General features: G+C 45.9%; 1 protein-coding gene across 1 annotated transcript in view; it reads right to left on the bottom strand.

Annotated features, from left to right (window-relative positions):
* Positions 1-21619, bottom strand: part of LOC147796096 (transcription factor AP-2-epsilon-like) — an 86692-nt gene that overhangs the window by 50545 nt on the left and 14528 nt on the right. Inside the window, exons 3-4 of the mRNA XM_087148940.1 lie at positions 11476-11547; positions 4850-4913 (exon numbers count right to left, since the gene is read on the bottom strand). Of these exons, the coding sequence (XP_087005066.1) occupies positions 4850-4913; positions 11476-11547 (136 nt within the window). The remainder of the gene's footprint in view (positions 1-4849; positions 4914-11475; positions 11548-21619) is intronic.

The following is a 21619-nucleotide window of genomic DNA, read 5'->3' as shown; positions in this document are numbered from 1 at the left end:
AGAAACGTCCCAGTTTCACGGGCAGTTGTGAGACTTGTTCTCTTCAACTAGTTTCGCTTCGGTAACATAAATACATGTACTTTCGAGCTCATCGACCTGATGCCGTTTTAGGGTTGGGCATGCGCAGACGTGAATGGGCATCAATGACGTCTATTCACAGATTTTCATTGCTACAATATTGCTGTTTTACTATGACAGTTTCTTCAACCTGTGACAAGATTTGAATAATTTAAAAATAGCATCTAACAGCTATCAAAATAGTGAATTCACTTATTGTACCAATGAGGCATTTGTATGTACATGTTTTATATAAAAATGACAAGTAGAGGGGTCAAAGGTTAAATTTTACTAGTTGGATGGTTGCTGGGTTCATTATGTTTCTTTTTTTTGTCGGCAAACTCAACACAAGGCTGTCTGAAATAACTGCGACGAACAAAAAGAACGTGCATAGGCATACGGACTCCAATTACTCTGACACTTTGGCCGTGGAAAATAGCCGTGATTTAATCCGCCACATGCGCTGCCTTGCACCAATCAAACTTGCCTAATTTGGCGGGATTATGTTTCGTGTTCACCTGATATTATCAGTGGCGTTTTATTTCCCACCTAACTAAAAAAAATAATAAAATGAAATAAAAAAAGAGAGGAAACTCGTGAAGAGAAATTGAAGCCCCGTTCTGCAGAATCCTGGCAAATGGAATAATCAAGGCTCATATTGTGATTCCCGGCCACAATGCGTAATCAAAGACATGGGCAACGCGTTGACAAGGCGGCCCATTCAACGGTGCATTTCAATAGCTGGTTAAACCATAATATCATGGGCAATAACAGCAATATTCACGTAATATTTTGACTATATACGCGCCGAACAATGAGGGAATTGGACGCCCGGTGGTGCCATCAAAGCATGCATCGGCGCTGGCGGGGCATGAGTGACCTAAATAAAACCACTGTCCCCTCGTCTTCCCCCAGCAAGGTGGTTTAGACGAAAGGCAATAGCATCGCCACTTATATAAGCTTCGGACATTGTCGCGTTCGCAGGTAAATTGCCATATCCGAACCAGTGTATTCGTCATCCCAATTTGCCAACTGACACACACCGCACTCCCCGCTGAACATCCCCCCCTCAAAAAAAGCACCGAAGGCCCGCTCAAATTGTGACAGGGATTGGGATTTCTAGAGCACCGTGAAGTTGCCATTATGCTCGCTTCTGAAATCTTGCGCAGAGCAATAACGTTGCATTAACATTGGCACAGCGAAACCAAAAGTCACAGCGCTCCTCTATAGCATTACATTAACAACAAGATTTTCGTGTTCTTCAACAATCACACGCGCGGCTATGCGCACTGGGGCTTTTTTATTTCAACGCCACACAAACCTTACGCAGCCATTTTTCTATTGTAATAATCCTGCGTAGAACATGTTAGTAATCCCAGCGAGACGCCGATGGTTGGGTGCGATGAAGCGGTAACTCTTCGACAGGTGAGGTCTCCGAGCTACCTGGCCCTGGGCACGACAACAATGGAAGCAGCGGAGCGTCCGAGCCGACAAGCGGGTTAGCTCAGGGCATTGCCACCGCCAGCAAGTCCAAAGACCTAGATATGTGAGGGGCTTTTTTGTTCGGGTGAAGCAGGTTACGATTAATGAAAATGCATAACCGGGGAGGCCAGTGTATACCAACCGCGTACAAACACTGGATTCCGTGCTGGGGTTTAACATGGACTCGGTCCAGTCAGTAAATGCACAGTGAACTGATGTTGGGTCTCAACATCGACTGTACCAGTGTTTCTGATTAGGAGGTCGGCCAGTCCAAATTCTGAGCCAGTCAAGTCCCTTTCCCAGCCCTGACGTTTTTCAGGAGTACAAATAAAACTAACCAGTGTCCCTTTTTAAATACGTTCCATTTTAACCGGCAGTCGTTCACTTGAGATGTTTCACTCGGTTTCTGTTAATATCGTTTGGTCCTTATAATTTTTGAATTGCTGATAAGTTATAAAAGACTTTAACCTAATGATGATATAAATATTAGGTTATCCGCAATTTTTACTTTCTGCTATTGCCAAGAAAAGCAATTTCTTTACAATTATGACCCCCCCAAGCTATAGAGTTGGGGTGACTTAAAATAGTATAAATATTTTGACTGCCAAGACTCGGAAGCGTCCAACGTTGGGATAGATCATGTGATGAGTCATGTGATGATTCACGCAACGGTCTTGGAAATATATATATATATGTATATATTACGAGAAGTGTGCAGTCACCTTTGCGCATCTCACTTAACCAAATTACAAATCCATTCCTCAAAATCCAGCAAGAGATATTCATTTGTTTAATAGTACAAGTTGCTTGATTCAGAAAGAAGAACCTTTCCCTTGCCAGAAGTGGTAGTGCGGTATATTTCTGCTCTTCGTCACATTTGGTAGCTCACTGGGTGTGAATTTTTCAGAATAATTTGTCGGCCTTCACAACCACCCACTGTGCGATGGAGCCTTTTCCCCGCCTGTCTTGTTTGTATTAAATTCTGGTAATCAATTTTCCACACTTCAAATCAATTCTGCTTGGATATTGCCGAGAATATACACACAGACTCCTTGATGAGGTTGAAGGTTTTCAGGAGAGGACCGTTGACCTGAAAAGTGCAGCGGGTTTGAGTGAAGCAAAACCAGGGCCTTTTCCTTCGCCTTAGCTCTGCCCCCGGACCGGAGCGCTCGGTAGTTTTTTTTTTTCGGGATAGAAGCTTGGAATTGGCCGGCCATGCATGATTGCCATCACACCGAACAAGGAGATTAATTTAATTCAACACAGCACACTGTGAGAGCGAGTCAGCCTCGACATGTTATTAGCTTACATACTGGAGAAAGGCGCTTTTAAATAATTAACGAAGAGCTGTGCACGGCCAGTTTACGCTCGGGTCGCGCGCGCGCCGGACAGCCAGAAATGGATCATAATACAGTCCTCGCAACGCGGAGCAGAGCCCAACCGATAATGGGCAAAAATGGCCGTTATGAATTGATCAAAATATTCACCTGGGACACGACAAGAAACATCCTAATGTATTAAATCATCCCAGGCACTTAGACAGAATGGCAGTCTATCAAATATAGCGGAAAGACGTCAATAGACGACTGGGGGCAAAAGAATACACGCGAAATTATTCAAAGAGAAGGAATTGTAAGATTATCAAAACAAGCCGGTAGCTGACAATAGACCGACGACTGAAGGAAGAAACATGAGAATACTAGGAATATGACACGAATACTTTCCAAATGGTATATAAATATATTATTCAACATCCCATTTGCCTGCTTTTCTTAATTTATTCATGAGGTATAATGATAATATTTATAAGCTGTATGGTACTTGACTCGCAAACCCATTTCAGTCATTGTGAAGCAGTCTATTTCGCCCAAGTTATTCTGATGGACTCTCATTTTCGGTGTTTGGTTTTTTTGTACTTTTCACTTATGATTCGATTTCTCTAGACTGGATTATTCTTTACCGATTTGGCGATCAGAATATAGGTTGAAAAAAGTGAGGGGCAATTTCGTGGCGGAACTGTGCATCTTTATTTTTACTTTGGTTTATGGCTGAAATGTTAAACGATAGAGACTGGTGGATTTTTTTTGGGCCAGCGATCGTTAGTGAATTTGTCGCGGGTCACGGAAGCATCTTTATGCGCGGCGAAGCGCACTGCTCGGCCGGTGAGCAATCAACCGCCACGGCTCCCTGGTCGACAATTAGGGGGAAATCATCTCTGATAAAACAGTGCGTCCGTCTTGCCTATGTGTTCACATCGTCCCGAACCGATCTCTCACTTGCGCTCTTTCTCGTGCTATCCACGATCGGGATCTCTCGTCTTGTGTTCTGACAGGAGCACGACGACTGTCAGCTCCATCCCGCGATTCGACCCACGCGCGACGCGTTGCCCCCGCCGTTTCATCTCGCGCGGCGGCAACCGGGCTTTCATTTTCATTAGCAGAATAAACAGCCTAATCCCTACTGATGAACCCGCTCGCCTGCTGGTGAAACAAGAGACGAGGCCAATTTCTAGCCGGTTGAACCTCGACAGACCCCGAACAACCCGCTCGTGCGAAAAAATTGCGCCGGTTGGCCTCGGACTGGATGGAGCAACCGGTAAAGTGGCCAACCTGGCGGGGTTTGAATCTCAATTTAATCCGGGTCATTCAATGCACGCACACAGGTGCCACGTAAAATATGCGCTGTCAGAGTTGGTTTACAAAAAAAGATGTCATCAGAAATAACTCACAGTGAGCGAACATAACACCTACTACACAATAACAGATACCAACTAATATTACGAAAAACTTATCCACAATGAATCATCTTCACAAAGCTTGCATCTATGCATCTGTTCACATCGAGAACACCATTCTAGGTGACGTGCTGCTGCAAGTGGCAAGTGCCATAGCGCAAATGAGGTAGGTAAAAACTATATCCATTGCCAAGTGCACTTGTACCCAGAAGCTAATATGCATTGAAATAGAAGGCTACGCTGATACGTAAGTCGGGAAAATGATTTGAAATTTGTCGAACTAATTGCGAACTACAAATTTAGTACAACCGACCAAGCTTTGAGCCCAGTCTTATGGCGCCAGCCTTGCTAAGTTTTCCCCTAACACAGAGTACTATGACGTCATACAAAGAATACTGTAACATTTGGATTTTTTTTCTGGACAATCTGTGTGCTGACCTCATGTCTTAACTCCGATCACTGGCAAAAGCGTCACGTTAACGTTACCAGGATAATCGGTTTGTTCCAAGTATGAAATGTAGTCAGGGAGAGCGCCCTCCAGAGTTTTTGATTTTTTTTTTCCATTTTTAAACTCACCTTTTCTAATAACTGATGAATGATGATCGCCGTGTATATAGTTGGAACCATCATCGTGTGCTCCCTGCAAAGAAAAGAAAACACGCAGTTTAGTCTCCAACAAGAACAATCTCAGGTTTTGGCACACCTTAACTGCACTTGCATAGGAAGACCCTAGAATGGTTCGCTGTATCTTTAAGATAAACATATATAAATAGTTGGCAATATTTGATACGCAAAGCATCCTGTTTCATCAACTATATGATGGCTGTTGGAAACTTAATAGTTCCCTTTTTTTTTTTTATTCAAGAATAAAGGTGTGATTTCAGTGGTGCTGTCAAGGAGCCTCAGACAGGGTACTACAGGATTGAAGAACACAATGGTTACAGCTTGCTTGATTTAATTAGTCTATCCCTTCAGCTGTGATTATGTGGTCTCCTGACGGATGCAAAGCGACGTCTTCCGATGTGATGTCAGAGCGAGTTACTAAAACAATTTAAAGCAACAGAACCCTGTCAACACAAAGAGGAAATCGATCTCTGGGAAACCTTTTGTTGAATGTGTCTGGACCACGAGATTAAAAAAGAAAAGGAAAGAAAAGAGAAATCTGCTTCAAAATGGCCGACCAAATGGCGATCAAATTTTCAATGAAGCTCTTGGCAGAGGTGACGACACATATCCTTCCCAGAAACCCTTGGGGTTTTAGCCGGGGCTCAATCGAACTCAGGAAAAAAGGCCGTGAAAGAGCCTTGTGTCACCCGATACCCAACCGGCGAAAGCTCGTCTTTCAAGGCAGATCTTAAGGAGAATGCTCCCCCTGCCTAGAGCACTCGTCTGTCCTCGCCTGAAATCGCGCCAATTTCACCGACGTGGCGGGTATACAAATGCGAGCAATCAGGGCTAGACGCAGCCGGGGTCAAAGGTCACCAACTTCAACTTGATGACGTATGATCGGTACCGTCCACAATGGCGGCAGTGTGCGGAGGACAGAGAGGCTCGGTGACAGCCTTCTGCGAGAGGGTAATCAAAAAAGATATGTTGCTGATGGCGGCGAGTTACATGCGCAGTTCCTCGCTCCATCATACAAGTTCAGACAGGCTACCGGGTTCAAGGGAAATTGAATGATGGCTGGGCAAGACTGGGAAAGAGGATGTCAAATTGTCACAGGGGAGTCTTGGACGTGGAGAATGAACCCGCAGAATGTGGACAAAGAAAACAGATACCAGGTCACTAAAAGTGAGCCATTACATTGTCGAAGTCGTCAAAGAGTTTTCTAATTCAACGATGTACATGGCATTAAGGAAACTAGACTGGGATCTCATGATCCGTCCCAGGACATGCCAGGGCTTTCAATAAAAAATGAGCACTTTCCTGCCAAAACCACAGTACATTTTACCCAGCACAAACCCACAGCAACTTCCCCTGTGCTCAACGGCATCGCCACAAAATGCCACTTATATACTGTACATGCCGCGAGTCTACCACAACTGGTCGGACACGGTATGAAAGCGTCATGTCACATACCGACGCTGCGTAAATTCGCCACCAGTTTTACGAGCAGTAGATTTATGGCGGGTATTTAACAAGATGGTCTTGTTTTAACGGGCTGACGGCGATAGGCCATAAATCAGTGAGGCGTTAGGGTCGCGTGTCCGCTGTCGTCGTGTATGATAAATTATACAGCAAGAAGACGGCTCCCTGGAAAAGGCGGCACTTGGCCAGACCATAGAGCAAGGAATAGGCCAGACCACCAAAAAGCATAATCTTTGGTGACCCCCCCCCCGACTATCTTTTGCGCGTAGAACTTCGAAAAAATCAGTCAACTTGAAGGCATTTTACATAATGGGTGAACAGAACTCAGTCGTCTGTGAACACCCTTTCATTTTAATTTTGAAAAATGTGAAAGCGTTGTAAATTTCGCTGAATGTTAAGAAGTAGACACTTTCGAGTACACTGAAGTAAATTTTGACAGTAAAATAACACTACTCGGTATTTTTGACGTGATTCAAGTTTCAGGTCTTTCTGTTGAGGGAAAGAGCTAGTGGAGGCAAGGCTAGACGATAGAGCGCCACTGAGCTCGCCGGGCAATAATGGCGCGGTTACTGGATAGTCACTGACGGCCTATCTCAACTGGCTGCAATAACACTTGTGGTGTCAACAACCGTGTCATCTTAAGAGATTCTCCTGGTCACGGCAAAGCGGTACTAGAACTCGGGCCGGACCGAATCCCAGGAACGGAGAACCAAGAGATGGGGGGGGGAGAGCAGAGGGGAAGATGGATCGCGAGAGCCCCAGTGACGGGGCATGTGTACGGTCACGCATACCGAAGCACCGAGAAATCAAATATTTTAATTGTAACTGGACCAATGGGATATTCAGGCCGCGGATCGATCGGTGAGCAGCCCTGCTTAAAGAATCCGAGGCACTCGAAAACACTTCGGGACAAAAGCGGATACATTCCGCGGGACAAAGAGGCAATTCGACCCACGAGGGGTGAGGCCCGGACACGCTGGGATCCAGGGCTCCGTGCCTTTTCACCGGACTTTTTCTTCTTCTTTTCTGATTGCGGCGGGTCGATCAGATATTCGCCGAGGCTTTTTTTTTTCTCCCCTTCCACAGGGAACAGAGAAACGTTGCTTAGGAAAAATCCATGCTGGACTTTTTGTTCGCCATTCAGAAAATCTTGTCGCAAACATGGTGGTGGAGCTCCCAGGATTTATACGATCAATGATTGCCCGAGCACGATGCTGATACATAGGATCGGGAGTAAGCAGGGGAGACATCCAGGCATCCCTATATACCGTACACGTACTTAAGATAGGCAGAATAACGAGGCCAAACCTCCAGCTGACCACATCCCCGTTATCAACACGAAAATATTTCAGGCTTGGTCCTAATTTGCCTCTGACACAGGTATCAACGTCCCATTGCCTTCTATTGTGCCTGGCCGAGGCCGCTATTTAGCCGGGGCCGGTCCGTGCAATTAAAGGGAAGTCTCTCCTCAGAGAACAGGTGGATAAACAGCCAAAGCCGCCAAAAGCAGCCGTAAACAAATTCACTGCCCAGAAATCCCCTTGCTTTATGACGCGGTGGTCATTTATTAGCAGAGCAGTGGGCCACCCCAAGCACCCCTCTATCTACAAAAGAGGGGGGGTGGGGTGGGGTGGGAGGGGAATACAACAATAGGCTCTACGTCGGCAACCGCTGTAAACACGCTGATAATTGCAGAAAGATTATCTTTTGCCGTCGAAACCAATTTCATTTGAAGGGTTGTGGGGACGGCAGACGTCGCATGGCCGAGGCACTGAATAAAAGAGTGGAAAGGCAAACCGCATCTGTATAAAAATTTTTTTTACAAACCCTGAGACGAACTGCTGCTGAACTGTACGCGGACGCCCCATCGTGGGGCGGATGGTCGAGGGGCTGGTGGTCTCACTGATTACCGGGGTCCCGACGGAGGGGGGGGGTGTTAGTCCAATGCAGTAACAATCCTCGTCAAGGTCTCCTCCTCAAAAAGAGTCGAGACGACAAAAACACGGGAGGGCGATACAACCATTATGATGCGCGGTATGCGGCAAAGAAACCCCCCCCACCTCTTTTGTGTCGTAGGAATCTTGCGAATACCTTTCAGGTTTTCAGAGGGAACGCAGTCGGTACAATAGCAGGGTACCTAGCTCCCGTGTCACATGGGAGGATGGAGATACCCCTTTACCGCATTTCGTGCTGGGTATCGATACAAGTAAAGTCTGTTGCTGGTGAGCCCGCGACTCTTTCCCTCTTTTCAACTTCTGCTTCAGTTTCTGCTTTCACCCTCAGCTAACAGGGGTGTGAGTGGCCAGTTAAAATCAAAGCTAAAAAACAGCTAGAAAAAAAGCTTAAAATGCTAAAAGTTCCAATACTTTTGTACAGACCAGGTATACAAAAAAATCTGAAATTCAGGGTCAACGTCTTTCCCAAAGAAAGCTGAAATCAGCTAAAAAGATGGATTCTCACACTCCTTCTCTAAATGGCTTTATTGGAAAACTCTGACGACAGAACACGAAACCAGCGAATAACGACTTTGGGATCCAGGGACGTCAACGCCACAATTCACGTTGAATTGATTGACGCAAATCCTGGGTAAAATTCACAGGAACGAAAGGGAAAACCACCCCACTCATAACAGGTGAAGTCATTGCTGACCAATTAACCTGCTCCTCATCCTGATATCGTGCTATTAAGCCTCCAACAAAACAGCCTCTCTCCGGATCATTTCCTTTCCCCTTCCAAACGGCACAAGGAAATGTTATCGCGATGGACGTCAGGTGTTACGAAATCCTCATTGAAAAGGGCCAAGTGCATGAAAGGCTTCCCGAATCGATTTTGCAGTCGTCAGAAATGGTCAAATTAATCAGAGCCACTAGATGAATGAAAGAGACACTGGACACTCACAATACACTGGGCAGTAGGAATCACCCCCCCCCTGTGTTTTTTTTTTATAGTATTTTACTAACACAAGGGTCTAGTCGCCGCTCAAAGCTTCAAAGATTATAAAAAATTAACGGCAGCAATTTTTTTTTGCGTGACGCACACAAATCTGCGTACAAACCAAGCAAAATTCCCTAACGATTAAAAACCAATCCATTAATCAATCAAGACTTTCCAAGCTGTCCTTTTAACCACTCGTGCACAGAACTGGTAAAGGTACTTCCAGTTTCTTTACAGTTAAATTTTTACATCTCGAAAGACTTCTAAAAAATTAACGGGGGGGGCTGGGTTGACTTTAAAACCATAAAAGAATCAGGCTAATTTGATTTAATGACAAACTTATGGCACCTCATTTCCAACTGCGATCTTTCTAGAATGAAAAATTCTCCACGCACCATGAGACAATCATGCACATGAGGAAGCGACGGCCCAATGAGACACGAGCGACGCTAAAGTAGGTCAGCCAATGAGAAGTGCTAAGGCCGGTCTCTCCCCCCCCCCCCCCCATCAAGCTGGGATGTGGCGGTAGTGATTCATGGATCTCAAGCAACGCCAACTTCGTCCCGGTTGTCTTAGGCGCTTCCGAGAGGATTAAGAGCCAATCCAAAGCGGAAAGCCTTAACATGGGCGCTGACACTCGCCAAGGATCCCCCGTCCCTTACCCCCTGCTTCGGTACACGGGGGGTAGGGGGAGAAAGCTACACCTGCCGCAGAGCCGATGATGGTCTTACAGTTGTATATAAAAAACTTGCTTAGGGATTTTCGAAGAAAACATCGAAAGAAAAATGGGCAAGCAAAATGCGTATAAGAAAAATTGAAAAATACAGTGTGTCAGTTGTCATTACCCGCTAAGACGTCTGCGTTACGTTCCCGTATAATTCTTCCTTTGCCCACAACGCCACAAACACGCGTCACATTCTCTTTTAACATCGAGCAGTGCATATACTTCACACGTGGCCGCTTCTTTGTCTTTAAGGGTCATTTCGTAATTCGTAAATGAGAAACGTAGCATATCCGAACCCCACCTGATCACACTGAGTCAAGCATAGATTGCGGGGTGTATATGTAGGCCTATACATGAAGCACGGTCGTTTCGGTACGGTAGCAACTTTTTTTGTGTGTTTTTGTTTTATTTTTTACTCAGCAGTGATCTGAGCTAACACAGACACGAGACAGCCGTCCCGACGAAACTCACAATTCACATGATTGATTGCATCAGAGCGAAAAGCCCAAAAGGGAGATAGCAAATACCCACCCGTACCCAAGCAGAGGTCCCGTAGGTTGCCCTTAATTGTTCGCCCAGACAAGCCTTGGATTCCCTTTATTCAGGAGTTCCCCCCTCCCCTCCCCCAAAACCGTCTGAGGGACATAAAATGCTCCACTTTGTTCCCCGTCGGCGTACCGCGACAGGTTCCTTTTGGTTCCAGTTTTGTGCATTGACGAGTTATGTGTTCGTTTCATCCATTCCGCCGCGAAGTGATCTCAGTACATGAAAGGAGTGGTTGAAGAGCGAGCGTGAACGTGTACTCGTTGGTTTGGATGGCTTGTTACTAAGGACATTTGTCATTTAACGACGGGCCGCGTTTGTTGCGAAACAATATCCCCCTTTCAAAGGGGCCAGCCTCGACAGTTGCACAAAAATTTACATTTAGAAGATTTTTTTTTTTTTCAGATGAACACACGGTGTCCCAACCAACCCTGCAGGCTGTTTCTGACACAATCATTCCCACACAAAGATACAACTACTGTCAAAGAAAAACGATTATTTTTCCCCTTACCAACTGTCACAATAGAATAAAGCATTTATGGAACCTTTTTGTTTGCAAAGGCGCACGACTATACACTATTTAGGATGGTGCACCAACAAGACATGAAATGTTCCAAAACGGCCATTGTCGCCAGTCGGGCGGTCTCTGTTCACAACGGTAAGATAGATTCTCAATCAGGCACGCTCCAACGGAAAAGCCTCATCACTCCTTAATCCCAATTGCCGTTTACATTATTCATTGCCATCATAAAAACCATCGGACCTTAAACTTTGACATCGATTTGCATCTCTTTCACTTAACAGCTGCTGAATGATGCTGATTTTGAAAGAAAACGTCATCGATTTGGGGGGGGGGAGGAGCAAGAGTCCCATTTTTTCTGGAATAAAAGAATAAGAGAGATGATTGTCTGACCTTGTAACAATCGGAAGTCTCCATGAACCAAGGAACTGTGCGGATGACGTCAATGCCGCATGTGTGGCTTCTCTGAACATTGGAAAATGAAAAAAAAAAGAACGCGCCATCCACTTTATTGGTCGGTTCAAAACATTCAAGTCTTTTTCGAAATCAGATTGTTTGGAGTCTGGAAAGAGTTATACGTGAAAGAGGTTTTGAAGCTTTTCGTGTGTGTGCTTACATTCTTAATGAATAAAAGTGTTTCAGTTTGGAAAAATCATGGTTTGTTTTTGCAAAGGGATCTGAAAATATGTTGAGCGACGTCTGTGAGTTAAGCAGCTTAGTAGGTCTTGCGTTTACATCCCAGAATTGTCTATTCAATGTGAGGTTTGCAAAGCAGTGACAGTTCCCCAAGTACGCAAGGCTCGCGCAGCCCATCCACTCCAATCAGTGTCATATATGATTTCAAGATGGTGATTTCTGCTCTGATGACGGACGAGCCGTTCGGTTTGATTGGCTGTGACGGCGCTCTGCACGACTTTTAGGGAACGATAATTGATATCGTTAACGCGTCTCAGACGCATTACCCGCATCAACCTCGAACTCAGCCCGACGATCTTGCAGATTGCGTGACCCCGGATGGACCCCATCAGCGCCACCTCGTGCTCACGCGCGCACCGCCCACCTGGTCAAACATTTACGCACCGTTTTAAGAATATTTACTTTTCTAAATCGAAGCCCAAATCCAGTTTGTCCTCTGCGGCTTCCGGACCGGAGTCGAAAAAGTTGACAATATTCACTGCAATCAATTATCGGCAATCATTCCAACAAGTGCACAGACTCCAAAAGGAAGTATCTATAGGAAGTCGTGTCCCTCGACGACACCGCGACTTCCAGTATGCTTTGCAGTCCGACGACAGACGAGTGTCCGGCTCTTCTCCACGTGCAAGCTCCACCACGTTACTGCCAGTCAGAGAATTTGCTGATGCACCCCCCCACAAAAATTCGCCAGCAAAAAGATGCTTATTTTTAAACAAGCTCCACCATAACATATTATTACATTCCTCTTTCAGCAGGTCAAAAACGACTGAAACCACTAAGACGCAAGAATCCAGTCCAAGATTTTTTTTCCATAAAAACACCAACTGACATGCTCCATAAAGCTACACCAAACAGACTATGAGATATGTTTGCAATAAGGAATGCGCTTCCGGCAAATGGTCCTTTAAAATAAATGGCTCGAGCCTGACAACATCACCGACTTGAGATGATTAAGTTTTATCTGTACACTGTACACGCTGCACCGTATCATTGCGCATTTGAGTTTGATCGCAGTGAGCTCGAGTTCGATGATTCACTGTGCGTCGGAGCTTCACCAACCCCGCACACATCGTCGAGCCGGTCGCGCTAAAATGTGAGCGGTGGCCGCGGCTGGCAGCGCAGTGCACAGAGGAACAGCGGATCAATCAGGGCGCTTGGTTGTAGGCGACTCGCGGCTGATTTACGGCATGGCTTCGGGGGCCGCCGTTCCCTTATCCCTGAGCCAGCCAACAATTTTAGGTTGATGAAAGACGGGGGCCCGGGATCCCAAAAATACGAAACAGCATGAGGCAACAACCAGCCGTGTGGATGAAAAAAAAAAATTAGGACCGAGGGAAGCGCTTTGGGCTTTAGTACATACACGCAATGCAAGTAGACTTTACTTTCTGGATTGTTTGAGGTCAGAATACGCGTCACGAACAGGAACTGTTATGAACATTTTGTTGAAGGCTGATTCATGCAAGTCAGGGGAGACGCGCCTAAACCTGCGCCCACTCAAATTACCTCCTTGAAACGACAGGGGTATTCATCTTCGTGTCTTTTATTCTGTTAATTTGGCGAATTTAGGCGTGTCGCTGCAGGCGGGCCCCTGCTTCTGGGACCAAGACGACTGACAGCGGCTTGCTTGCACTGCGCATGCACATTGACCTCTGCTTCCCATCTGCAAAATTTCTCGCGACCTTTGAAGACTGTATGAAGCGACTCGCGTTGCCGTCCAAGTTCTGCCGGGGAAAAAAATAGCGGGGGGGGGGAAGTTGACCGCAGACAAAGAGGTTCGGTTAACCCCGCTCCCCTGTCAACCTGCGCTCGGCCAAGAAGGATGGGAGGTTCGAAAATCGCACCTGAAAACAATTTTCCATTGCCATTTTTCCCGCCATTTCAGATCCATCTTTGTCAAGCCGCAGAGACAATCAATCCTTCCTGCCCGCCGTCCCACCTGTAGATGGACTGCCATCTGACTCACTTTCTTCAATTTCCTTTGTCAAAACTTCCTCCAAAAAAAAGCAAAAGGCATACAGTGCGTCGGGCCATTGTAACGATGTGTGCTAGATTGACAGAAATAGTTTCGATATAGGGCGAGGAACTGGCATGGGTATCATACTCAAAAAAAAGCTATGGTTATTGTCACTGCACAGTCTGACCTACTCTATTCCTTGGTTGATGAAGGTCAATCCAATATGGGATATTCTGATATTTGTACGTGTCCTTCGTCAGCAGGGATTGACCCATATCACTGAAATAATATATGACCTTAGGTTCATCCCAGACATGTTACATTTCCCCTGCGATTCGCCTATAGCGCATGCCCTGCCCGAGATAAAAACGCCCAGGGCAGATCGATCGACGGCCCGAGAGGGAGGCCAACCGACCTTAGATTGGGGGGGGGGGAGTTGAGCCGGGGCGTCGACAGGGGTATGAACAGACAACCTCTGCCAACTTTTGCCAGAGAACGATTCAATTACCAACGCATTACGGGGTAAGAACCATGAGGGGACCATGAGAGCGGCCATGTTGCTCGCAGACTATCGGGTGATGCCAAATGGGAACGAGCAGTTGGTGTCGCCATGGAGACCGGTTGGTATCACCATGGCGCCAGGTCGATCCGCTCTCATCAGCTTTCCCGAGCGCCATGGAGGTTTCTTTGTCCCGTTTCAAAGCACGTCACAAGACTCAACTAACCTGCACTCCAGCTTGGTTATTTATTTCTGCGCAAATGTCATCCTCCCAGGTAGCCGTGAGCCTAATGTCATCTCGGTCACAGTCACATGAATATCAACGACGAATCGAATTGCAAAACAGAAACGTTGGGCGGGCACTTGCTGCAGTTCCGCTCATTTCGACGCCGAATTAAATAGTCCAGGAAAACGTGCCTGCAATTGACGTCGCATAATAAACACCTCTGATCCGATTTTACCAATTTCTACTCTCATCACCTTTTTTCCCCTTCTTCATCTTCGCCTGAATTTTTTTGGAATGCGATCCCCACGAACAGCTGTCTTGCTTCTGATATCCACGGGTAAACTACCCTGCTTCGCCGCTCTACTCTTCCCGAGTTCGTGTCCCCGCGGACGGCTACAAAAATCGAAGTTTAAATCATCTTTCCTGTTGGAATCAAGTGGTCGTGATTCGCGCTGAATTTGTCTAAGGGAGGCGGATCATAATACCGCGAGAAATCGAAGGGGGGCATTTACGGTTAGACGGTGACAGGTGGACGGAGCATGCAGCGGGAGGAAAATGTTGAATGTAAAAAGCCTTGAAAGGCGTCTAGATATCACGAGTCAAAGTCAATGTTTGGGATGGAGAAACGGTCTCAGGATTACCCGTCGCCAAAAGCAGAGCGTTATAGAAAACGGCACGTGGGTAACCAGAGCCCATCATTTGAGGAGCAATATTTCTCTGATAGGCCTAAGTTTCCCCCAAATGAATTTGGATTAGAGTGATTCGATTTAGTGATTGGCAAGTCACAGACTCGTATATAGTGTATGCGCCACACAATGTCATCATAATTTATGCTGCAATTTCTCCTGTTTCCGCTGATATGTACTCAAGACAGTTTCGAAAAATGCACGGAACTTAAAACATTAAGGGCTACCATCTGGTTATTGCTTTTGCGAGCTGCCACATGGCGGGAGGCGGCAGGGGACACTAAAGTGTGCTATCTGCGACAGGATTAGTGTGATGTCTCAACCCAAGAGCCGGATCCGACCGACACAGTTAGGGCGGTGGGACCTATCGCGTAGAGTGGACAGTGGTCGGCTTTCGGCAACTAGGACATCGATGCGAGCAGTACTAGGCCCTGTGCGCTGGAGAGGCACATAATCAGGGAGAGACCCCCCCCAAAAAAAAAAAAACACGGTCCGAGTTTACTCTGTAATCTTGGATGATGTGTGTCTCCTATGCGCATGCCACCAACAAAATGCTCAAGCTGGGTACTCGAGCCCATGTGCATATGTATGATGAGAGTGTGTGTAAAATCCCCAGGAGAGACTGGCACAGTTCCATGGAACGAGGCTGAGAAGATACCGACTCCTTCCAAGGGGTGGCTGGGAACACGTTTTATGACTCATTAATCATAAAGCCAATGCATTATGTATTTGGGATTTAATTAGAACACAGAGAGAGAGGAAAAAAAAGAGAGAAAGGGGAGAGATGAAAAGGGTGGATTTAAAAGGGAGCCCAAAGTCTCTTGGCGACAATTTTACATGTATGGGCTTCGGGAGGGTTAGGGCAGGCTGGTTGGCAGGCGCAATCAATCAGGGGACAAGGGGGCTGGAAATTGGGAAAGACAAAGATGCAAAGATGTCCCTACGGCGAGAATAAAAAAAAAGGGCACAAGAGGCGAACATTTTGGAGGGGGATGGCTGTTTGGGCGCAAAGCCAGATGTCAGCATTAGCGTCTAAGGAGAGAAGCCTTGTGCGCGACGTACTGGAAGCGGTCGCCAACAAATGAGGTGGAAAACACGCACAGTACACATGTGTAGGCTGTGACAGCAACGATCTCCAACAAACTAAACAGATTCTATGCTAAAGGTATTTTATCTCTTACACCACCTGAAAAAAAAGAAGACTACAGCATGTTGAATGAGCAGTGAATGGTTTCTATTGGATGAACGGGCGATTCAGCATGGATACAACAGAAACCTTCTCAAAGTTTTGCTCCGTGTTTAAGACAGCAAAGGCGAAGTCCTTCCTATTGTATGGGCCACTTGTGAATTTGCTGGGAAAACGGCGTTATCCAGGCTTTTAAAAACTACGACAGCACACGAGCAGCATTCGAACAATAGTGTGTACAAGTTCTGTCCCCTGAAGTTGGGATTTCCTTCAACACGTTGACTCAAGTTGTTGCATAGGTCTACAGTTTGCAATGTTTCAGTGTACATGTACGTGTATATGCACTTTCCGCCACGTACAGCTAATGGCATTCCTTGATGTGCGACATAAAGAAATTCCTATATTCTCTTTTTTCCCTCCGACGAAGTCACAACAGGGCATTCACTGCCAACTCGTCCCGCAAAAAAAAACCTGCTGCAGTACTGACAGACGAAGATCCCTCCCAAACCGTCGGGGTTAACCCGGTAAATCTCCCGACAAACGTCAACCCGGGGCCTGGTCAAAGACCCCTTTTTATATACATCCACACGCCAGGCGATCGCAAACTCCAAGAGGGAGAGAGAAGCAGCAGGTTAGGAGAGAGGGCCGCACCGGGGGCCCCCCGTCGATTCAAGGCGGGAGGGGGGACACCCGGTCGCTCTGGCTGCTCGGCGTAGGTGGTGTAATGAGAAAAACAGACCCGTCGAAAGTTCAACTCAGGTTAAATACCCTACCCGGCGAAGAGCTGGGGCTATATGCAATGTACGCATCCGTCTATTACAAGAACACTCTTAAACAATATCTCAAACACCATGGAATTCCATTTTGTTTGAGATACAGAGAGGTACGCCTTTGCAATATCGTCATTAAACTAATCATTCAAATCAAACTGAGATGATTCCCATCAAATCGTTCATTTTATGTGCGCTGTGGCTTTAACGTTTACACTCAAAACAAAATTGTACTTTTTTGTGAATTAAGGTTTAATGCATACCAGAACTGACCACTAAAACACAAAAGTGTCCCCCAAAAAATTACCCTGTACGTGATGAGAATTACAGTCAATGTAACTTGGGGAAAGTGGAATTACGAACAAACTTCCACTCAAAGTTTGACTAGATTTTTAAGCACAAACATGTTCCTTAAAATAACCAAATGGAAATGATTTTTACTTGAACACAATTTCAGATACAAACATCTTTTACAAGTCTTCTGTCATGTACAGGGTCTGCCTCTTATTACGTCACAGTCGTGTTTTTCCTACATTACGGGCGATTCACAATAGTGCGCCTCTAAGAGTTTGCAAGTTGACCAATCACAGTGCGCAAAATCTGTCGACCCTTTCCAAACGCGCACTGGGTCGACAGATTTCGCGCATTGCGATTGGACAACGCGTTGCAAACTCTCGGAGGCGCACTAGTGTGCTTCGCCCGGATTGGCTAAAACAATGGCTGACCATCATTACACAGTGTAAAGAATAAAGTGTTGAAATCGCACGCAGTTATCAGAACACCAGAAAGAAATACGCGCACTATTAAATCCTAAACGAACACACAACCATACTTTAAAATTAATGGGACAAGTGTTCACTTTGAACAAATTTGATGTAACGTCAAAAACCAACCAAGGGGGATTCCTCTGTAACCGTTGGCTGTCCATACAAATTGTAGGTAAAATGAAAGTGATCTGTAAGCTGTGAACAAAGTAAGTTAATTATGATCCAGCATTTCCACAGTGTTACTTTAAAGTGTTTGATTAAATTTGTCAGCAGAATTCGGTCACTCAAGATTAGTCATTCGGTCACCGAATCAAATACAAGTACCCATTTAATAAGGCGGTGTACGCTAATGTGAATAGCACATGAATGCGTGTTCAGTTCCTTCTCGTCGTGGTGTGCATTGGGAACCGCTGTGCGTGCACAGGTTCTAAGAGCCGATCCGATTTATATGTACTGTAGCGACGGTGACTGGAAATATTGCACTTTCAATCTGTGAATTAACTATTTAACTGGTTATCTTTCCTGCTGTCAAGCGCAACTCCCGACAAGATTTGGCAGATCCAGCTTTGCACAAGCGCAATGTCGCCCAAGAAAATGGATGACAGAAATGAATCTTGTCAGCGAACGTCAATCGTTTTCATCAATTCTTTAACTTATCAATCGGCTTTCTTATTTTGTAATTTCCAGAGACGTTACTTTTCACCCAGTGCAGCTTGAGAAGTCAAATGGGAACGAAAAAGGCGCGGGAGAATGGAGGTCAACGGACGATACTTCATTCCATGGGGATGGAGATCAAAAACGAGTGGGAAACATATGCAGCCCGAGTCTAAAATGCTGAATGTAGGAGGGTCCTGCAACTTAACTGAATTCACCGTCAGGAAAGGGTGCGACTCCGTGATCTTTCTGACACGAGACCTGTGCAAAGCTGTGTTCAACCAATTATGCCAACCGTTTCCCTGTTGGAAAACAGAGCCATGTTGTTGGAGCAATAAAGACGGAACATCTCTCACCCCAACACTATTACAAGACGGTAATGAAACCAATGTGGCTGTAGACAGACAACACATCCACAAAAGGCATGTGGGGCCCCCCAAGTTGTGATAGATGAAGTCACGGGGGAGGGGACACAGCACGGGGGTAACTATCCCCCGGGATAGGGGCAATGAGGGAGTGTATCCCCTCTAGTTGCTCTATATACGACATGACCCGAGGAAGGAGGAAGTGGGCATCCGTCATCGCGGCCCTCTGCCGGGTGATTTATTGTTCATATTGTCTAGACGTATGCAGTTTAACAATTACCTGGTGTCGTTTGCCATAATATCGAAACGGTTTAGCTTGTCAAGGCATCGCAGTCGTGTGACCGGGGCCCCCCATGACACATTGTCATTCGTTGTCCGAGATGAAAATGCAAACCTGACGAACTCGAGCCAGCGAACGGTCGATGACCTGCGGTGTTGTTTTTAGAGGAGGGGGCAGCTCTCGGATTCGACCCGGCGCAGAATTATCATTAGTCAATGGTGAACGCACTATCCACTATTAATCATCTTTACACAACGTCGAGAAATTCTCTTACTCAAATCAGCTCGACGACTGACGAGGCGAAGGGGAGGGGGGGACTGCACCTGCAAAATTGGGACTGGACCTGGAAGTGGACACTACAACCCAGAGAATGACATCTTACATTACCCCCAACTAACGGTGACAAATCTGCAGCAATTTTCAGCAAGAACGCAACGGGGGTGACCGGCATATCAAGGTTTGTAAGAGATACTACGCAAAATCATCTCGAGAAAGGGGAATGTGGAAGTGATCTGGTTCCTCTTAACTCAACACTCAACTGCATGCGGTCCCGAATCAGACGTGTTACCCTTCTTCGATTGGGCAAAACCCCACGGCTTACAACTTTCAGCATCTATGAACTTCCGCGATCGCCACTTTGGGATTCCTGCCCTCAAATATGCCTGTCTGGAAGCCATCGCAAGAACCGAGAATCGAATCGTTCCAACCACGCTTTAAACACTCAAACAAAAATTGTAATCTAAAACACATGTTACAGGAAACCTTGGAACATTGAACGGGAGCCTACCCGCAACAGAGCTGAAACCCATGGTCCCACTTTTATCTTAGCTCCGAACTTGGGTAAACCTGTTCAAACTTGAGCTTTGAAGCTCGGCAGGATAGGAGGAAAATTTAGCAGTAAGCCAAAAAAAAAATTATCCGAGCTGCCCGAAGGAACTGGCCGTGTCTAGGCCCCGTGGTCGACCTGCATCACTTCCCCGCACAGCGGACATTGCCTCAATCTACACGCTGAGTGAATTCTTCCTCCGTATTTTGCAATTGGGCTCAGTAAAGTCTTAAAGGGGCTTTTTTTATTGTTGCTGCCCGGTGACGTTCCCAAGGAAAACCTCTTCAAAAGACTGGAAACTGCAGGTCACAAATGACTCCTTTCCGCGACCAAGTACAAGTTTCTCGCTCCGTCGTACCAAAGATTTCGACCTCTGAATCGACACCGAATAGTCTGACCAGTATCGATGTGAGACTTTGTATTTGCCTCGACTCCCGTTTGTTTTCGATACCGGTGCTCCTTTACTTTTCGAAACAGTCACTCAGGGACAGACAGGATGTGGCTTGAGGGCACTGGGCTACTAGCAATGTTTGTCCTGGCTACAATCTTGACAGGCTCTGACTTTGTGTGTAGCAATTGCGAAAGACCACGAGAGATGAGAAATCATTCCTTAAAAAATGAAGTGCATGGCATGACACTGAAAAACTGCCTAAGCTCGCAGTTTAACTTTTAAACCCATTTCATTCAGATCTGCTTACCACTTTGCCAGAGTAACAGATAAAAAAAAAGAATTGAAGAAATACATACTCCTTTGTGAGATAGCGTCAGTGTGTGCTGTTACGTCTGTATATATCTTTGCAATGTACACATTTTAGTTTAGTTTGTTATTTTTTGTTCTTGTTAATGCTTTTCCCGAGGCTTACAAACCTAAACCTAATTTACCAGAAGTTGCGAACATAATTTGTGTGTGTAGGCCTATCATAATCCACGCACAACTTTGTGCACTCGACTACGATCACTATGATTGTTAGCCAACTGTCATTTTAAGCTTAACCTTATTAACTAATTATTAAAACAATTAAGTATCTGTGAAGGAACAATTCCGTTCCTCTCCCAAGAACGACAGCAACAGTTCTGATTTAATGAGATGTACTGTAGAGTGCTAAAGGAACAATCCCTCGATATCGGCCATTCATCGACTTGCCTTGATGCGCCCGTGTGCGGTTTGACGCCTGGCCAGAGCCGACCGCAAAATCGTCTTAATTGCTCCTCTATGACAAATCAATTAGCAAGGTGTCCCGTCACCACCTCTCCTAATTATCCTCATCGGCGTGGATCGGTTGGGACTTGGCGACAGAAGTGGTCGACATGGACTGGACACCTGGGTGCAATCACGAGCCAAGAATGACCAACCATTGATTGCCAAAACGGCTTATCACGACACTGAATAAAGGCACCGACTTTTCTAATGACACTTCATCCATGGTAACGACCGAAATGATGAGATTAGTTACTCCAAAAAAAAAAAAAAGAACAACAAGGACTCGTCCCTTGAAACCACTCCTTAAACGTTAAAACAGATTTGTGTGATATGTGAAGTCGTCATCTTTTACCTCGTACGTAATGTTCCCAGACTGTTTCTGCATAAATACACCATGAGAGAACTCCCTGTTGTTTGGAAGATTTAC

Source organism: Acanthaster planci, linkage group LG18 (genome assembly GCF_054643075.1).
Source record: "Acanthaster planci isolate LZ-2023a linkage group LG18, COTS_SCS, whole genome shotgun sequence".
In the NCBI taxonomy this organism is placed as follows: Eukaryota; Metazoa; Echinodermata; class Asteroidea; order Valvatida; family Acanthasteridae; genus Acanthaster; species Acanthaster planci.
Note: the sequence above shows the minus strand (reverse complement) of the source record. Positions and strands in the feature narration are given on the sequence as shown.